The sequence below is a fragment of the Belonocnema kinseyi genome, chromosome 5 (genome assembly GCF_010883055.1).
Source record: "Belonocnema kinseyi isolate 2016_QV_RU_SX_M_011 chromosome 5, B_treatae_v1, whole genome shotgun sequence".
NCBI lineage: Eukaryota > Metazoa > Arthropoda > Insecta > Hymenoptera > Cynipidae > Belonocnema > Belonocnema kinseyi.
Genome location: NC_046661.1, coordinates 98,773,459 through 98,791,529, shown reverse-complemented (window position 1 = coordinate 98,791,529; position 18,071 = coordinate 98,773,459). Strand labels below are relative to the sequence as shown.

General features: G+C 21.6%; 1 protein-coding gene across 2 annotated transcripts in view; it reads left to right on the top strand.

Moving 5' to 3' along the window:
• LOC117172856 (dol-P-Man:Man(7)GlcNAc(2)-PP-Dol alpha-1,6-mannosyltransferase) overlaps nt 1-14,368 on the top strand; it is a 32,703-nt gene extending 18,335 nt beyond the window's left edge. The window contains exons 6-8 of one of the 2 annotated variants that reach the window (XM_033361116.1): nt 272-498; nt 7,662-7,910; nt 12,592-14,368. In XM_033361116.1, the coding sequence (XP_033217007.1) occupies nt 272-498; nt 7,662-7,910; nt 12,592-14,044 (1,929 nt within the window). In that variant the 3' untranslated portion in view covers nt 14,045-14,368. The remainder of the gene's footprint in view (nt 1-271; nt 499-7,661; nt 7,911-12,591) is intronic. The other variant, XM_033361117.1, reaches the window with a different exon arrangement.
• The last annotated feature ends 3,703 nt before the right edge of the window (nt 14,369-18,071 follow it).

Below are 18,071 nucleotides of genomic sequence, written 5' to 3'. Positions count from 1 at the left end.
CGAAGATTCATCACTTTCATTGCAAATTTAACAATTTTCTTAAGAAATCCTTTTTTTTTTTTTTGGTTGATCATACATTTTTTAATTCAAAATTTTTTTTCTTTCAATTAACTCTGTTTAAAATAAATTTATACATAAGCCGGTAAGTGAAAATGAAAAATTCATAATCCAAAAGTCAGGAAATTTCGAAATTGGGATTTTGTAGCAACCCTGATTGTTAATTTTCAATAATTTTACAAATATCCGACTTTTCTTAACGTAAAAAAAACAGACTTCTCCCTTCCTGTGGTATTTCTACTCAGCACTTCCCCGAGGATTATTTTGTTCCTACGTTCTAATTCCTTTTGGATTGTATTGGGACGCAAGAGTAAGAGCGCTCACTGTTCCTGGGATAACATTCGTCCTTTTATTCTCATTTCTACCTCACAAGGAATTGAGATTCATCATGTATGTCTTTCCTCTACTGAATGTTAGTGCAGCTGCTGCGTGTCACCGTATGTAAGTTTTGTATCATCTCAAAATTTATAATTAGAAGAAAAAATATCTTTTGAATTTTAAATAGACTCTGGCTACTTTTGAAATTTTTTGACATTTTTTTCAACGGCGCTACTATGTTTTTTAATCCCACTTTCAGGTAATTTTGTAAAAAAAAACAAAAGATTTTGATTGAAATCAAACACAGTTGAATTAAATAAAAAAAAATTTTGTTTTGAAGAAAATAGTGTATTTTTCAATTAAAATAAATTAAATTTGTGTACTAAAAGAGATCAATCTTGAAAAAAAAAATCAAATTTTAAAACAAGAATGAAAAAAATGTTCACTGAATTTTTGCAGTTTTAAGCCAAATAGACCAATTTTCTACAGAAGAGTTGTATTTTCAAATCAAAAATATGAATTTTGAACAAATAGTTAATTTTTTAACCAAATAAAATAATTTAGTTTTGTACAAAATACATGGAAATATAATAGTTGATTTTATTTAAATCGAAAAAGTTTTTTATTTGAAATCAAACATAGTTTGTATTTATAAAAAAAAATTACCAAAAGAGATAAATTATGAATCGAAAAAAAAAAACAAGGAAAAAGCCAAGAAAGAACAAATTTTCAAAAATTTCAAAGAATTCGTAAGGATTTCAAAATATTTCAAGAATTTCAAATATTTTTAAGATTTCCCGGAAATTTCATAAGGATTCTAAAACATTTTAAAGATTTTAAATTCTTTCAAATTTGTTTAGAAGATTTCAAAAGATTTCACAAAGATTTCAAATATTTTAATAATTTAACATTAATCCAAAAGCTTTTAGAAAGATTTCGTAAATATTCCAAAGAATTCATAAGGATTTAAAAAGATTTCTAAAAGTGTCAAAGATTTCAGAAAGGTTGTATTACACCAGATTTCAAAAACATTTCACAAGCAAAGATTAAGGAAATATTTCACAAATATTTCAAAGATTTCATAAGGATTTCAAAACATTTCACAAAGATTTCAAGGATTTCAAGTATTTTTAAGATTTCAAATAAATACAAAAGTTTTCACAAATATTTTAAACATAAAAAAATATTTTACAAAGAATTCAAGGATTGCAAATATTTTTAAGATTTTTTAAAATAAATTCTAAAGATTTCACAAATATTTCAAAAAATTTGATAAAAATTTAATGAAGATTTCAAAAGATTTCACAAAGATTTCAAATATGTTAATGATTTTAAATTAATCCAAAAGATTTTCGAAAGCTTTAGTAAATATTCCAAAGAATTCATAAGGGTTTAAAAATATTTCTAAAAATGTCAAAAATTTCAGAGGGGTTATATTACACCAGATTTCAAAAAAATGTCACAAACAAAGATTAAAGAAATATTTCACAAAGATTTCAAAGGTTTCAAAATATTTCGAAACGTTTGACAAAGGCTTCATGGATTTTAAATATTTTTAAGATTTCAAATAAATACAAAAGATTTCGCAAAGATTTCAAAGATTTCCTAAAATTTTCATAAAGATTTCAAAACATTTTAAAGATTGTAAAATATTTCATATTTGCTTAGAAGATTTCAAAATATCTCAAATATTTAAATGATTTTAAATTAAGCCATAAGATTTTAGAAAAATTTCATAAATATTTCAAAGAATTTATAAGGATTTCAAAAGATTTCTAAAATTCCAATAATTTCAGAAACTTTATATTACACCAGATTAAAAAAAATCACTAAAAAAATTTTAAAAAAATTTCAAAGATTTCAGGACGATTTCAAAGATTTCATAGATTTCAAAAGATTTCTAAAAATTTAAAGGATTTCAGAACGGTTATAGTACACCTGATTTCAAACAATTTTCACAAACAAAGATTAAATAAATATTTCACAAAGATTTCAAATATTTCATAATGATTTCAAAAGATTTCAAAAGATTTCCAATATTTTTAAGATTTCCTAAATATTTCAGAAAGATTTCAAAACAAAATTTAGATCTTAAATTATTTCAAATTTTTTTAGAAGATTTCAAAAGATTTCACAAAGATTTCAAATATTTTAATGATTTTAAATTATTCCAAAAGATTTTAGAAATATTTCATTAATATTTCAAAGAATTTATAAGGATTTCAAAAGTTATGTTACACCAGGTTTAAAAAAAATCACAAAAAAAATTAAAGAAATATTTCAGAAAGATTTTAAAGATTTGAAAAGATTTCTAAAAATTACAAGTAATTCAGAAAGCTTATATCACACCTGATTTCAAAAAATTGCATAAACAAAAATTAAAGAAATATTTCACAAAGATTTCAAAGATTTCATAAAGATTTCAAAAGGTTTCAAAATATTTCGAAACATTTCACAAAGATTTCAAATATTTTTATGATTTTAAATTAATCTAAAAGGTTTTAGAAAGTTTTCATAAATGTTTCAAAGAATTTCTAAAGATTTCTAAAAATTTCAATGATTACAGAAAGGTTATATTACACCAGATTTCAAAAAATTTTCACTAACAATGATTAAAGAAATATTTCACAAAGATTTCAAAGATTTCAAACAAAATTTAGATCTTAAATTATTTTAAATTTGTTTAGAAAATTTCACAGAGATTTCAAGTATTTCAAATATTTGTAAGAATACAAATCAATTTTAAAAGTTTCATAAAGATTTCATCAAGTTTTTAACACATTTCACAAAGGTTTCAAAATATTTTAAAACATTTCACAAAGATTACAAATATTTTTAAGATTTCAAGTAAATTCAAAAGATTTCAGAAATATTTTTTTAAAATTCATAAAGTTTTCAAACAAAATTTTAGATTTTAAATTATTTTAAATTTGTATAGAAAATTCTACAAATATTTCCAAAATATTTCTTAAAAATTTCATAAAGATTTCAAAAAATAATTTTAGGTTTTAAATTGTTTTTAATTTGCTTAGAAGATTCCAAAAGATTTCACAAAGATTTAAAATATTTTAATGATTTTAAATTAATCCAAAAAATTTTAGAAAGATTTCATAAATATTTTACAGAATTCATAAGGATTTCAAAATATTTCTAACAATTTTAAAGATTTCAGAAAGATTATATTACACTAAATTTTTAAAAAAATTGCACAAACTAAGATTAAAGAAATATTTCAAAAGGTTTCCTAAAAATTTCAAAAAATTTTCAAACAAAAATTTAGATTTTAAATTATTTTAAATTTGTTTAGAAGATTTTAAAAGATTTCACCAAGATTTCAAGGATTTCAAATACTTGCAAGATTTCAAGTAAATTTAGAAAATTTCACAAAGATTTCAGAAAGATTTCAAAACATTTCACAAAGGTTTCAAAATATTTCAAAACATTTCACAAAGATTTCAAGGATTTAAAATCTTTTTTTAATTTTTAAATAAAAACAAAAGATTTCACTAATATGTCCAAGATTTCCTAAAATGTTCAAAAAGATTTCAAAACATTTTAAACATTTTAGATTGTTTCAAAATTTGTTTAGAAGATTTCAAAAAATTTCACAAAGATTGCAAATATTTTAATAATTTTAAATGATAATAAAAGATTTTAGAAAGGTTATATTACACCAGATTTTAAAAACATTTCACAAACAAAGACTGAAGAAATATTTCACAAATATTTCAAAGGTTTCAAAACATTTCACAAAGATTTAAAAATATTTCGAAGCATTTCACAAAGATTTCAAGTATTTCAAATATTTTTAAGATTTCAAATAAATTCAAAAGATTTCACGAATATTTCAAAATATTTCACAAATATTTCAAAAGATTTACTAAAAATTTCATGAAGTTTCCAAAAAAGGTAGATTTTAAATGATTTCAAATTTGTTTAGAAGGTTTCACAAAGATTGCAAAGATTATAATGAATATAAATTATACTAAAAGATTTTAGAAAGATTTCATAAATATTTCAAAAAATGCATAAGGATTTTAAAATATTTCAAAATATTTCACAAAGATTTCAAGGATTTCAAATATTTTTAAGATTTCAAAAAAATACAAAATATTTCACAAATATTTAAACTGTGTCCGAAAAATTTCATAAAGATTTTAAACGATTTTAAATTCTTTTAGGAGATTTCGAAAGATTTCGAAAATTTCACAAATATCTCAAAATATTTTCTAAAGATTTCAAAGATTTCACCAAATTTTCAAAAATATTTCATAAAAATTTCATAAATGTCACAGTAGACAAGATTCAAAGATTTCAAACAATGTTAAATATTTTAACTGTTTCAAATATTTTAAATAATTTTAAAATTTTTAGAATATTTCAAAAGAATCCTCAAAAGGATTTCCGAAAATTTAAAAAGGTTGGAAACAATTTCAAAAATTTCCAAGAAATATTAGAAGATTTCAATGATTTCAAACGAACACAAATATTTTTCGAAATATTTCAAAGATTTCCAAAAATTTCACAAAGATTTAAAACAATTTAAGGATTTCAAACATTTTAATAATTTTTTTTAAGGATTTCAAAAGATTTAACAAAGATTTCAAATATTTGCAAAAAATTTCATTAAGATTTCAAAAAGAGTACAGTAGACAAGATTTCAAAGCTTTCCAAATATTTTGAAGATTGTAAACGATTTCAAATTTCTTTAGAAGATTTTAAACGATCTCACATAGATTTCAATAATTTTACAAATATTTCAAAAATATTTTAAAGCTTTTAGGAGATTTCAAGGGTTTTAAAGATATTTAAAAGGGTATAGTAAATTATTTCTCTAAAATTTCAGATCATTTCAAAGATTTGCAATGATTTCAAATTTAGTTAGAAAATTTTAAATGATTTGTCAAAGGGTTTAAAGATTTCATAAAGATTTCAAAACATTTCACAAAAGGTTTCAAAATATTTCAAGACTTTTGATTAAGATTTCAAATATTTTTAAGATTTCAAATAAATTCAAAGGATTTTACAAGCATTTCAAAAGATTTCCTAAAAATTTCATAAAGATTTTAACAAAAAACTTAGCTGTTAAATTATTTTTAATTCGTTTAGAAAATTTCACAAAGATTCCAAGGATTGCAAATAGTTGTAAAATTTCAAATAAATTAAAAATATTTCACAAAGATTTCATAAAGATTTTAAAACATTTCAAAACATTTCACAAAGATTTCGAATAAATTCAAAAGATTTCGCAAATATTTCAAAAGATTTCCTACAAATTTCATAAATTTTCCAAACAAAATTTTAGATTTTAAATTATTTTAAATTTGTTTAGAAGATTTCAAAATATTTTACAAGGATTTCAAATATTCAAATGATTTAGAATTAATCCAAAAGATTTTAGAAAGATTTTATAAATATTTCAAAGAATTCATAATTATTTCAAAAGGTTTCTAACAATTTCAATGATTTCAGAAAGATTATATTACACCAAATTTTAAAAAAATAGCATAAACAAAGAATAAAGAAATATTTCATAAAGATTTAAAAGATTTTATAAATATTTCAAAACATTTTAGAAAGGTTTCAAAGTATTCAAAAACATTTCACAAAGATTTCATGGATTTCCAATATTTTTAAGATTTCGAATAAATTCAAAAAATTTCTAAAATATTTCAAAAAATTTCAAAACGTTTTTTAAAAAAATGTATACTTTACGATATTTTCAATTTATTTAGAAGATTTAAAAAGATTTCAAGGATTTCAAATATTTGAAAAAAATTTTAATTATTACAAAAGATTTCACTTATATTTCCAAGATTTCCTAAAATTTTCATAAAGAGTTCAAAAAATTTAAAAATTTTTAAATTGTTTCAAATTTGTTTAGAAGATTTCAAAAGATTTCACAATGATTGCAAATATTTATAGATTTTAAATTATTCTAAACGATTTTAGAAAGATTTCATTATTATTTCAAAAAATTCGTAAGGAATTCAAAAGATTTTTAATAATTTAAAAGATTTCATAAAGGTTATATTACACCAGATTTCAAAAACATTTCACAAACAAAGACTAAAGAAATATTTCACAAAGATTTCAAAGATTTCAAAACGTTTCATAAAGATTTCAAGGATTTCAAATATTTTTAAGATTAAAAATAAATTCAAAAGATTTCACGAATATTTCAACTATTTCCTAAAAAGTTCATAAAGATTTAAAAGCACTTTAAAGATTTTAAACGATTTCGAATTCTTTCAGAAGATTTCGAACATTTCACAAATATTTCAAAACATTTTTTAATGATTTCAAATGAATATTAAATATTTCATAAAAATTTCATTAAGATTTCAAAAAGGGTATAGTATAGTAGACGAGATTTCCAAGGTTTCCAAATATTTTGAAGATTTTAAATGATTTCAAATTTCTTTAGAAGATTTCAAACGATTTTTCTTTAGAACATTTCAAACGATTTCAAATTATTTCAAAAATTTTACAAAGATTTCAAAAAGATTTTTAAAGCTTTTAGGAGATTTCAAGGGTTTTAAAGATATTTAAAAGGGTATCGTAAATTATTTCTCTAATATTTCAGATCATTTCAAAGATTTGCAATGATTTCAAATTATGTTAGAAGATTTCAAAAGATTTCTCAAAGCTTTCAAAGAATGCAAATATTTTAATAATTTTAAATTAATACAGAGGATTTTCGAAAAGGGTACAGCATAAAAATTTCGAAGATTTAAAAACATTTCAAATATTTTAAGTAATTTCACAATTGTGAGAATATTTCAAAAGAATTCGCAAAGATTTCAGAACATTTGAAAAGTATTAAACAATTTCAAAAGGTTTCAAGACATTTGAGAATATTTCAATGATTTCAAACGAACAAAAAACTTTTCAGAAATACTTCAAAGATTTCAAAAAATTTAACAAATATTTAAAAGAATTCAAGGATTTCAAACATTTTACGAAATTTTAATAGATTTCATAGAAATTGCAAGATCTTACAAAGATTTTTAATAGTTGAAAATATTTCACGACGATTCAAAAATTTTCACAAAAATTTCAAGGATTTTAAAGACTTTATTTATAAAGATTTAAAAATATTCCCAAAGATTTCACAAAGACGACGTATGTTCGCAAAAAAAAAGAATTGTTTTATTTGACGTAAAGTGAGGACACCGGGAGAAACTTTATTTTTGACTTTATTTTGGAAAGCCAGAAAAAGATCTTGAATTTTGTTTCTAGAAATTGCTGGACAATGGGAATGAAATTTAATTATTTTTGTACAGTTGGGAGAACAGAGAAAAATCTCCTCGGAATGGATTAATGGCTTTAGGAGTAGTAGGCCATTTGTGTTTAAATGCCATTTTTTGCATGTTTTTCCTCTGTGTTGCTGGATCTAATTATCCTGGAGGCATGGCCATCGCCAGGTTGCACAGAATTGAAAAGGAGAGAATTGAACCTGTTTTTGTGCATATCGATGTCTTTACAGCACAGAGAGGAGTCTCCAGATTCACTCAGAATAATCCTAATTGGATGTAAGTTTTCATTTTTCTTATTTTATGTATTTATTTATGCAATAATTTATTTAACGCATTTAAATTTTACAATTCTGAAAAGAATTACATAAAAATTACTTTTCTAAGGTATAAGATTCTCTCTTTTATAATTGCAAATTTTAAAACAATTAACATTTCAAGGAAATTTTTAACTTCTAAATTTATAAATTAATATTATATAATAAATGAATAAATTGTTTAAATGTTTTTATTTTTATTTGGAAATTCGTCCGCGGTAGAGCTCAAATCTATTTTTATTTATACGTTTAAATGTCAATAGTGGGTTATAAATTACTAATTAGGCACCAAAGTTAATAACAATTTCTTGAATAATTGTATTTAAAAATATTTATTTAAAGTTCAAAATCATTCGTGTGCCCAAAATATTTAGCTATAAAACTTTTTTAAATTATTAAATTAAAATACTGAGAATTGGAAGACAAAATTTTTGTATCTTACGATAAAATTGTTTTTAGAGATAAAAAAATTATAATTTAAAATCATTAATTCTTTTTGGTTTCAAAATTCGTCTATTTTAGTAAACACTTAAATTTTTTTGGATAAAAATTTAATTTTTTGTTTAAAAGTGAATCTCTTCAGTTGAGGATTCAACTATTTTGTTGAAAATTCGAAGTTTTTGGTTAAATTAAACTATTTTTAACCTAAAATTAAAATCAACTTCGGTTGTAATACCTACTATTACATTATTAATTTAAAATTCTTTTTTTACCGAGCATTAATCCTATTGGTTAAACGCTGAACAACTTTGTTAAAAAATATTTTTTTTTGTTGAAGATTTATAATTTTAGTTAAAAAATAATTTTTTAAATGAAAATATAACTATTTCAATTAAAGATTCGTAATTTTAGCTAAAAATTCACATCTTTAGTTCAAAGTTAAAATCTTTTTTTGAAAATAGAAAATTTAAATTTTCCATTTATGGTTGAAAATTTTTGTATTTTATTTAAACTTTGTCTTTTGTGATAGAATATTAATCTTCTTGGTGACTATTTCACCTTTTTGGTTGAAAATTCAACTAACAAGGTTGACAATTCTAAGAAAATTTCAAATGTTTGATTGATAATTCATGTATTTTCTTACAAATTATTCTTTTTTGGTAGAAAATTAATATTTTTGGTTGGAAATTTATTTCATTGATTGAAAATTGTTTTTTTTTTATTCAAAATTAATTTTTTTTAATAAAAAATTTAACTAAAGTTTTTCTCGAAATTTTTTTTGTAGACATTTAATATTTTTTGTAGAAAATTCATTTGTTTGGTTTTAAATTTCAGTATTTTGGTGAAAATTTATTTTATTTCCTCAAAAATTTATTTCCCTAACTGAAAATTCAGTTTTACAATTTTTTGTTAAAAAATTATCTTTTTAGTTAAAAATTAATCTATTTTGGAAAACATTTGTCGTTTTTTTCATTGAAAATTAATCTTTTTTTTGTGTTGAAAATCATGTATTTTAATAAAAATTATTCTTTTTTCGTAGAAAATGAATCTTTTTTTTGACTAAAAATGTTTTTTTGGTTGAAAATTTATTTTATTGGCTTAGAAATTAATTTGTCTGACTGACCATTAAACTATTGTTTTTTTTTTTTTTTTTTTTTTAATTCATCATTTATGGTTAAAAATTCATCTTTTTTGTTAGAAATTTTTCTTTTTGGTTGAAAATTCATGTATTTTGTGAGAAAAAATTTCTGTTGTGGTAAAAAATTCATCTTTTTGGTTGAAAATTTAACCATTCCTTTGAAAATTGATTTTATTGTCTTAAAAACTTAACTTAAAATTGATTTGTACAATTTTTTGTTTAAAAATAATCTTTTTTAGTTAAAAATTCATCTATTTTGTGAGAAACTTATACTTTTTGATAGAAAATTAACCATTTTGGTCGAAAATTAATCTTTTTCGTTGAAAATCCTGTAATTTAAACAAATATATTTTTTAATAAAAGTTAATTTTTTAACTAAAAATGTTATTGTTTTATTTTTTCTCGAAATTTTTATGGTTATTTTATCTTGGTATAAAGTTTTAATTATTCCTTTGAAGATTTATTTTATTTGCTTAAAAACGTAACTTAAAATTTAACCATACTATTTTTTGTTTAAAATGGATCGTTTTCAGTTAAAAATTTATCTATTTTGTTGAAAATTTATGCATTTTGTTAAAAATTATTTGTTTGTGTGGAAAGTTATTATTTTTGGTTTAATTTTATTTCTTTGGTTTAAACTTAGGCTTTTTATTCATAAATTAATTTTTTTAGCCAAAAATTATCTTCCATTTTTTGTCGTAATTTTTTTATTGGTATTTAATCTTTTTGGTTGAAAATTTAATTCGCTGAAATTTAATTTTTTTATAAACATATCTCTCGAACTTAAAATTAAACTATTCTATTTTTTGCAGAAAATTTATCTTTTTAGTTCAAAATTTGTATTTTTGGTTGAAAATTCATGTATTTTGTGAAAAAAATTTCTTTTGTTGTATAAAATTAATCTTTTTAGTTGAAAATTTAACCATTTCATTGAAAATTGATTTTATTGGCTTAAAAACTTAACTTAAAATTGAAGTATTATATTTTTTTTTTGAAAATTTATCTATTTTGTTAAAAATTCATGTACATATTTTCTTAAAAATTATTACTTTGGTAGAAAATTCATTTCAATTTTTGAAAATTATTTTTTTTTATTGAAAATTAATTTTTTAAATTAAAAGTTTGATTAAACTTCTTGTAAATTTTTTTAAAGATATTTAATATTTTTAGTAGAAAATTCATTTGTTTGGGTATAGATTTCAGTATTTAGGTAGAATTTTGTTTATTTTAGTAAAAATTTATTTCCCTTACTGAAAATTGAGCTATACAATTTTTTGTTTAAAAATGATCTTTTTTAGTTAAAAATTCATCTATTCTGTGAGAAACTTGTGCTTTTTGATAGCAAATTAATCTTTTTGGTGGAAAATTAATCTTTTTCGATGGAAATAATCTAATTTGAAAAAATAATATTTTTCAATAAAAGTTAATTTATTAACTAAAAATTGTACTGTTCCATTTTTTTCTCGAAATTTTGATGGTTATTTGATCTTTTTGGTAGGAATTTTTAATTATTTCTTTGAAGATTTATTTTATTTGCTTAGAAACGTAACTTAAAATTAAACCATACTATTTTTTGTTCAAAATGTATCGTTTTTAGTTAATATTTATATATTTCGTTGTCAATTTTTGTATTTTGTAAAAAAAAAATTTGTTTTGGTGTGGAAAGTTAATTTTTTTGGTTTGATTTTATTTCTTTGGTTTAAAATTAGGTTTTTTATTCATCAATTAACTTTTTTACCCAAAAATTATCTTCCATTTTTTGTCGTAATTTTTTTTACTGGTATTTAATCCTTTTGGTTGAAAATTAAAGTAATTCGCTGACATTTTATTTTATTTATTTATAAACGTATCTCTCCAACTTAAAATTAAATTATTTTACTTTTTTTAGAAAATTGATCTTTTTAGTTAAAAATTTCTCTCTTTCGTTGAAAAATTTTGTATTTTGTGAAAAACAATTTCTGTTGTGTTAAAAATTCATCTATTTTGTGAGAAACTTGTGCTTTTTGATAGAAAATTAACCTTTTTGGTGGAAAATTAATCTTTTTCGTTGAAAATGGTGTATTTTTGTAAAAATTATTCGTTCTTAGTAGACAATTAGTGTTTTCGATTGGAATTTCAGTTCTTGGATTGAAAATTATTATTTTTTAATGAAAGTTAATTTTTTAACTCAAAATTTTACTGTCCCTTTTATCGAAATTTTTATAGATATTTAATTTTTTGGTAGAAAGTTTCAATTATTCCTATAAAGATTGTGTTACAAAAAATTGTTTGTTGTGAAAAATTAATATTTTTGTTTTCAATTTATTTCTTTGGTTTAAAATTAGGCTTTTTATTCGTAAATTAATTTTTTTAGCCAAAAATTATCTTCCATTTTTTGTCGTAATTTTTTTGATTGGTATTTAATCTTTTTGCTTGAAAATTTAACTGATTCGCTAAAATTTTGTTATTTTATAAACGTATCTCTCCAACTTAAAATTAAACTATTCTATTTTTTGTATAAAATTCATCTTTTTATTTAAAAATTTGTCTTCGTTTGGTAGAAAATTCATCTTCTTTGTTAAAAATTCAACAAATTTATTTTTATGATTGAAGATGCGTCATTTTAGTTTAAAGTTCCTTTCTTAGGTGAAAAATTTAACAAATTTTGTTGATCATTTTTCTAAAATACTTTTTTGATATAAAAATTTTTCTATTTTGTTTTTGCAATAATTGATCTTTTTTCATTTTAAAATTCACTTATTTTGTTGAAAAATCGTCTTATAGTCGAATATTATATTATACTCAATATTTTGGACGAGATTTTTTTTCTTTTTTTGATTAAAAAATCTTATTCTAATGATAATTCAACTCTTTTGTTGAAAATTCGTATTATTTGGTTTAATTTAACAGTTTTTAATTGAAAATAAACCTATTTTTTCATTTATATTTTTATTTTTCGTTTTACAATTTGTTATATTTCGTAATGTGGCTATTTCGTTCAATTTAATCAAAAATTTTAAGGACTGTTTAATTTCTAAGTGAATTAATTATGAAACGAAGTTAAAATTGAATTTTAATTTTCCAGTTATTCCAAGGAAGAGAACTTGACAGTCGACGATCCGGAAATGCTGAAATTTACACACTTATTGATGGAGGCAAAAAGCAAATACTCGCCAAACATCAAGCCTTATTTGAAAACACACGATATTCTCGACTCAGTCGATGGTTATTCTCATATTGCTGTAAATTACCATCTTTTTCCTCCCATAAAAATAAAAACAAAGCCTGCAATTTTCATCATGAGAAGAAAAGCAAATCTTAAGTACGATCCAGCGAAAGGAAAAACCAAGCGCAGTCTGAATCCTCCTATTTTAGATGAGAACTTAGAAGAAAACTTTTTAAATCTGAGTGAAGAGTTGCCGAAAATAGAACCGATTTTCGACAACATCGTGGAATCTTTAAAAGAAATTGGAAAACCTTTGGAAAGTGCCAATTCAAATACTTCAGAAGGTTCGGAAGAAGTGGAGTCAAGTGACAATGAGAGCAAAGAAATAATTCCAAAAGAGGGAAATGAAGCTGAGGAAATTAAAAATGAGGTAAATGAAAAAATCGAGAATAAAATTGAAAAAGAAATTGAAAATGAATCTCAATTTGAATACGTGGAAACTGAGAATGAAAGTGAAGAAATCTCCGATGAATATGTTGCGGATAAAAGTGCAGAATTAAAAGAAGCGAGTGCAAAAGAAAAATTCGGTGGCAAATTAAATGGGAAATTGAATCCAGAACAGCAAAAACCTGTAAGTATTAAAGAAGCAGTAAAAAAGATGATTCAAGAAAAAATGGAATTGAGAGCCAAGAAAGAAATCCCGGAAGCCGAAGAGCAAATTTTGGAGGAAAAAATAATCGAGAATGTGAATCAGGAGAAATTGAATCTGCCGAAATTGGAAAAGAGACGATCCCAGGAGACGGAAATAATTCGCCAAGAGTCAAAAAAAATATCAAACGTGAAGGATTCTATAAGAAAAATAATAAGTCAGTTTAAAGAATTCGAAAAAGACTTCACAGCCGAGGATCAAGATATTTTAAAGTCTGACCGAGATTCTGAGAGTTTTCAAGAAGAATTGTCAATCGAGGATTCTGCTTTCGACATTGAAGAAATGGATTCTCAAGTTTCGATCGAGGCAAAAGAAAGTCTGAAGGAGATTATAGATCAATTCAAGGAGCTGAAAAGCGAATTAACTTCTGAAGAAGATGACCGGTTTGACGAAATCGCCGCGAATTATATGAATCGACCGATTTCGGAAACTCTGATGCAGTTTAGTGAAGCTCTGAAAAATTTGGTCCAGCGAAGAAAAGCCAAGGCTGAAAATAATGAAGGAATCAAGAAGAGGATCAATAATTCGAAAATTTCGAGAAAAGTCAATGGAAATTCAAATCCTAATTTCCCGAAAATTAAAAGTTCGATTGAAGTTAAAGAGGAAGTGGCTCAAAAAGCGAGAAATTCTGAGAGGGAAAGACCGAATAACAAAAATGCGTAATTTTTTTAGAGATAATTTTTTTTAGCCATTTTTTATATTTGAATCCCTGCATTGTTATTATAGGTTTATTGTAAATACGACACATTCTGTGATACCAACATTTCTTGCTTGAAGCTTTTTTCAGGGTGTCTACTCACCTGGAAAATCTGAAAATTTCGAGGAGTTTTTCGTAACTGTAGGGAATTTTTTTGGGGGCTTGATTACATTTTTTTTTTATTGTAAAATGAAATTAAGTTATAATGTTTTTTTTTTGTTAGGGAAAATAGCTTTTATATTAATGGGTTTAAATGTTTGATTGAAAATTTGATTTTGTTTTTTGTTGAAACTTAAAATTTAACTATTCCGGATTCCTTTGAAAATTTATATTTTTTTAATTAACAATTTCAACTATTTGGTAGAAAAGTAAAAGATGCAATTGATTATTCCATCATTTTTATTGAAAATTTATATTTTTTATTGAAAAATTCTTGAAATTTGTAGAAAATTTATTAAAAATTGGTTTTTTCATTGAAAATTCATCTTTTTAGTTGAATTTTTTTTATAGAAAATTAATTTCTTTAACTAAAAATTTTCCTAATAGTTAAATATGACATTTGAAAGTTGTAGTTAAAAATAAATTCTTGAAACTACAAATTGAAGTATTAAATTTTACTTAGAAAATTTATATTTTTTATTTGAAATATCATGTGTTTGGTTAAAATGTTTTCTTTTTTGGTCAAAAATTAGACTTTTTAAATAAAAATTTTTCTTTTTGGGAAAGAAATTAACTATTTCAGTTAAAGAATCATCATTTTGTTGAAAATTTGTTTGTTTTTTTCACTTTAAATTGCAGTATTCCAGTAGAAAATTCATCATTTAGAATAAGTTTTTTTTTACTTAATTATTTTTACTGAACTTAAACTATTTGTTTGCAAATATAATTTTGTTCTGGTTGAAAATTATAATTTTTTACTGAAAATTTAACTCTTCCGGTTTCCTTTGAAAATGTATATTTTTTAATTAACAATTTCAACTATTTGGTAGAAAAGTAAAAGATACAGTTGAATATTCCATCATTTTTATGAAAAATTACTTTTTTGCTGGCAATTTTGATATTTAATTTTTTGTTGAAAATTTATATTTTTTATTGAAGAATTCTTGAAATTTATAGAAAATTCATCTTTTTGATTAAAAAATTAAAATACTTGGTTGAAAGCTAAATTTTTTTTATTAAAAATTGGTTTATTTATTGAAAATTCATCTTTTTAGTTGAATTTTCTCATAGAAAATTAATTTCTTTAACTGAAAATTATCCTAATCGAGTTAAATATTACATTTGAAAGTTGTAGTTAAAAATAAATTCTTAAAACTAGAAATTTAAGTATTAAATTTAACTTAAAAAATTTATATTTTTTATTTGAAAATTCATGTGTTTGATTAAAATGTTTTCTTTTTTGGTCAAAATTAAACTTTTTAAATAAAAATTTATCTTTTTGGGAAAGAATTCAACTATTTCAGTTAAAGAATCATAATTATTTCGACAAATTGTTTCCTTCAGTTGAAATGGCAGTACTCCAGTAGAAAATTCATCATTTAGAATAAAAAAAATTTTTTTACTCAATTATTTTTACTGAATTTTAACTATTTGTTTGCAAATTTAATTTTGTTCTGGTTGAAAATGATAATTTTTTACTGAAAATTTAACTGTTCCGGTTTCCTTTGAAAATGTATATTTTTTAATTAACAATTTCAACTATTTTTTAGAAAAGTAAAAGATACATTTGAATATTCCATGATTTTAATTGAAAAGTACCTTTTTTACTAGAAATTTAGTTATTTAATTTTTAGTTGAAAATTTATATTTTTTATTGGAAAATTCTTGAATTTTGTCGAAAATTGGTCTTTTTTGGTAGAAAATTCATCTTTTTGGTTAGAAATTTTAAATACTTGGTTGAAAGCTAAACTTTTTTTATTAAAAATTGATTTTTTCATTGAGAATTCATCATTTTAGTTGAAAATTCATCTTTATAGTTGAATTTCTTTGATAAAAAATTAATTTTCTTAACTGAAAATTACCCTAATCGAGTTGAATATTACATGACAGTTTTAGTTGAAAATTAATTCTTGAAACTACAAATTTAACTATTAAATTTTTCGTCGAAAATTAATACTTTTTATTGAAAAATCTATGTATTTGGTTAAAAAATTTCTTTTTATATTTTTGGTGAAGAATTCAACTATTTCAGTTGAAGAATTATCATTCTGTTAAAAATTTGTTTTCTTTTTCAGTTAAAATTCGAGTCTTCCAGTAGAAAAATCATCATTTTATTTTAAAATAATTCGTTTAGATTAAAAAAATTTGTTTAATTAATTATTTTTCCTAAACTTGAACTATTAGTTGGAAAATTTTATTTTTTTATTTGTTAAAAATGTTTTTAATTTTACTGAAAAATTAACTGTTTCGTTTTCCTTTGAAAATGTATCTTCTTCAATTGAAAATTCAACTATTTGGTAGAAAAGTAAAAGGTACAGTTGAATATTCCATCATTTTTATTGAAAATTACTGTTTTTACTGGCAATTTAGATATTTAATTTTTTGTTGAAAATTTATATTTCTTATTAAAAAATTCTTGAATTTTGTCGAAAATTCGTTTCTTGGTAAAAAATGTATGTTTTTGATTAAAAAATGTAAATACTTGGTTGAAAGCTAAACTTTTTTTTATTAAAAATTGATTTTTTTATTGAAGATTCATCATTTTAGTTGAAAATTAATCTTTTCAGGTGCAATTTTTTTCGTAGGAAATTAATTTTTTTAAAGTGAAAATTAAACTAATTGAGTTAAATATTTGATCATTTTAGTGGAAAATTTATCTCTTAGGTTGAAAATTAATTCTTGAAAATACAAATTTAAATATTAGATTTTTCGTCGAAATTTTATATTTTTTATTGTAAAATTCATGTATATTTAAAAACATTCTTTTTTGGTCAAAAATTAAACTTCTTAATTAAAAATTGATATTTTTGTTGAAGAATTCAACTATTTCAGTTGAAGAATTATCATTCTGTTAAAGAATCATACTGTTCCAGTAGAAAAATCATCATTTTAGTTTAAAATAATTCATTTAGATTAAAAAAAATTTTAATAAATTATTTTTCCTAAACTTGAATTATTTGTTGGAAAATTGGATTGTTTTGTTTCTTAAAAATTGAAAAATGTTTGACTGAAAATTTAACTGCTCCGTTTTCCTTTGAAAATGTATCTTTTTTAATTGGAAATTAAACTGTTTGGTAGAAAAGTATACTAATCTAGTTAAATATTGCATCATTTTAGTTAAAAATTTATATCTTTGGTTGAAAATTACTTTTTTTACTGACAATTTAGCTATTTCATTTTTTGTTGAAAATGTATATTTTTTATTAGAAAATTCGTTTTTTGGTAGAAAATTTATTTTTTTGATTAAAAAATTTTAATACTTGGTTGAGAGCTAAACTTTTTTGTATTAAAAATTGATTTTTTTATTGAAGATTTATCATTTTAGTTGAAAATTAATCTTTTTAGGTGCAATTTTTAACGTAGAAAATTGATTTTTTAAACTGCAATTTAACCTCCTCGAAATAAATATTCTATAATTTTAGTGAAACATGCATGTATACGGTTGAAAATTTGTATTTTTGGTCAAAGATTAAACTTTTTATTTAAAAATTTATCATTTCGGTGAAGAATTAAACTATTCCAGTTAAAGAATCATCATTTTGTTGAAAATTTGTTTTCTTTTTCAGTTAAAATTCGAGTATTCCAGTAGAAAAATCATCATTTTAGTTTAAAATTCATCATTTAGATTGAAAATTTGTGTTTTTTTTTTATTCAAAATTAATTGTTTTTACTAAACTTTGACTATTTGTTTGAAAATTTAATTTTCTTCTGTTTCAAAATTAAAATTTTGTACTGAAAATTTAACTATTCCATTTTCCTTTAAAAACGAATTTTTTAAATTAAAAATTCAACTATTTGGTAGAAAATTAAATTAATCCAGTTGAATATTCCATC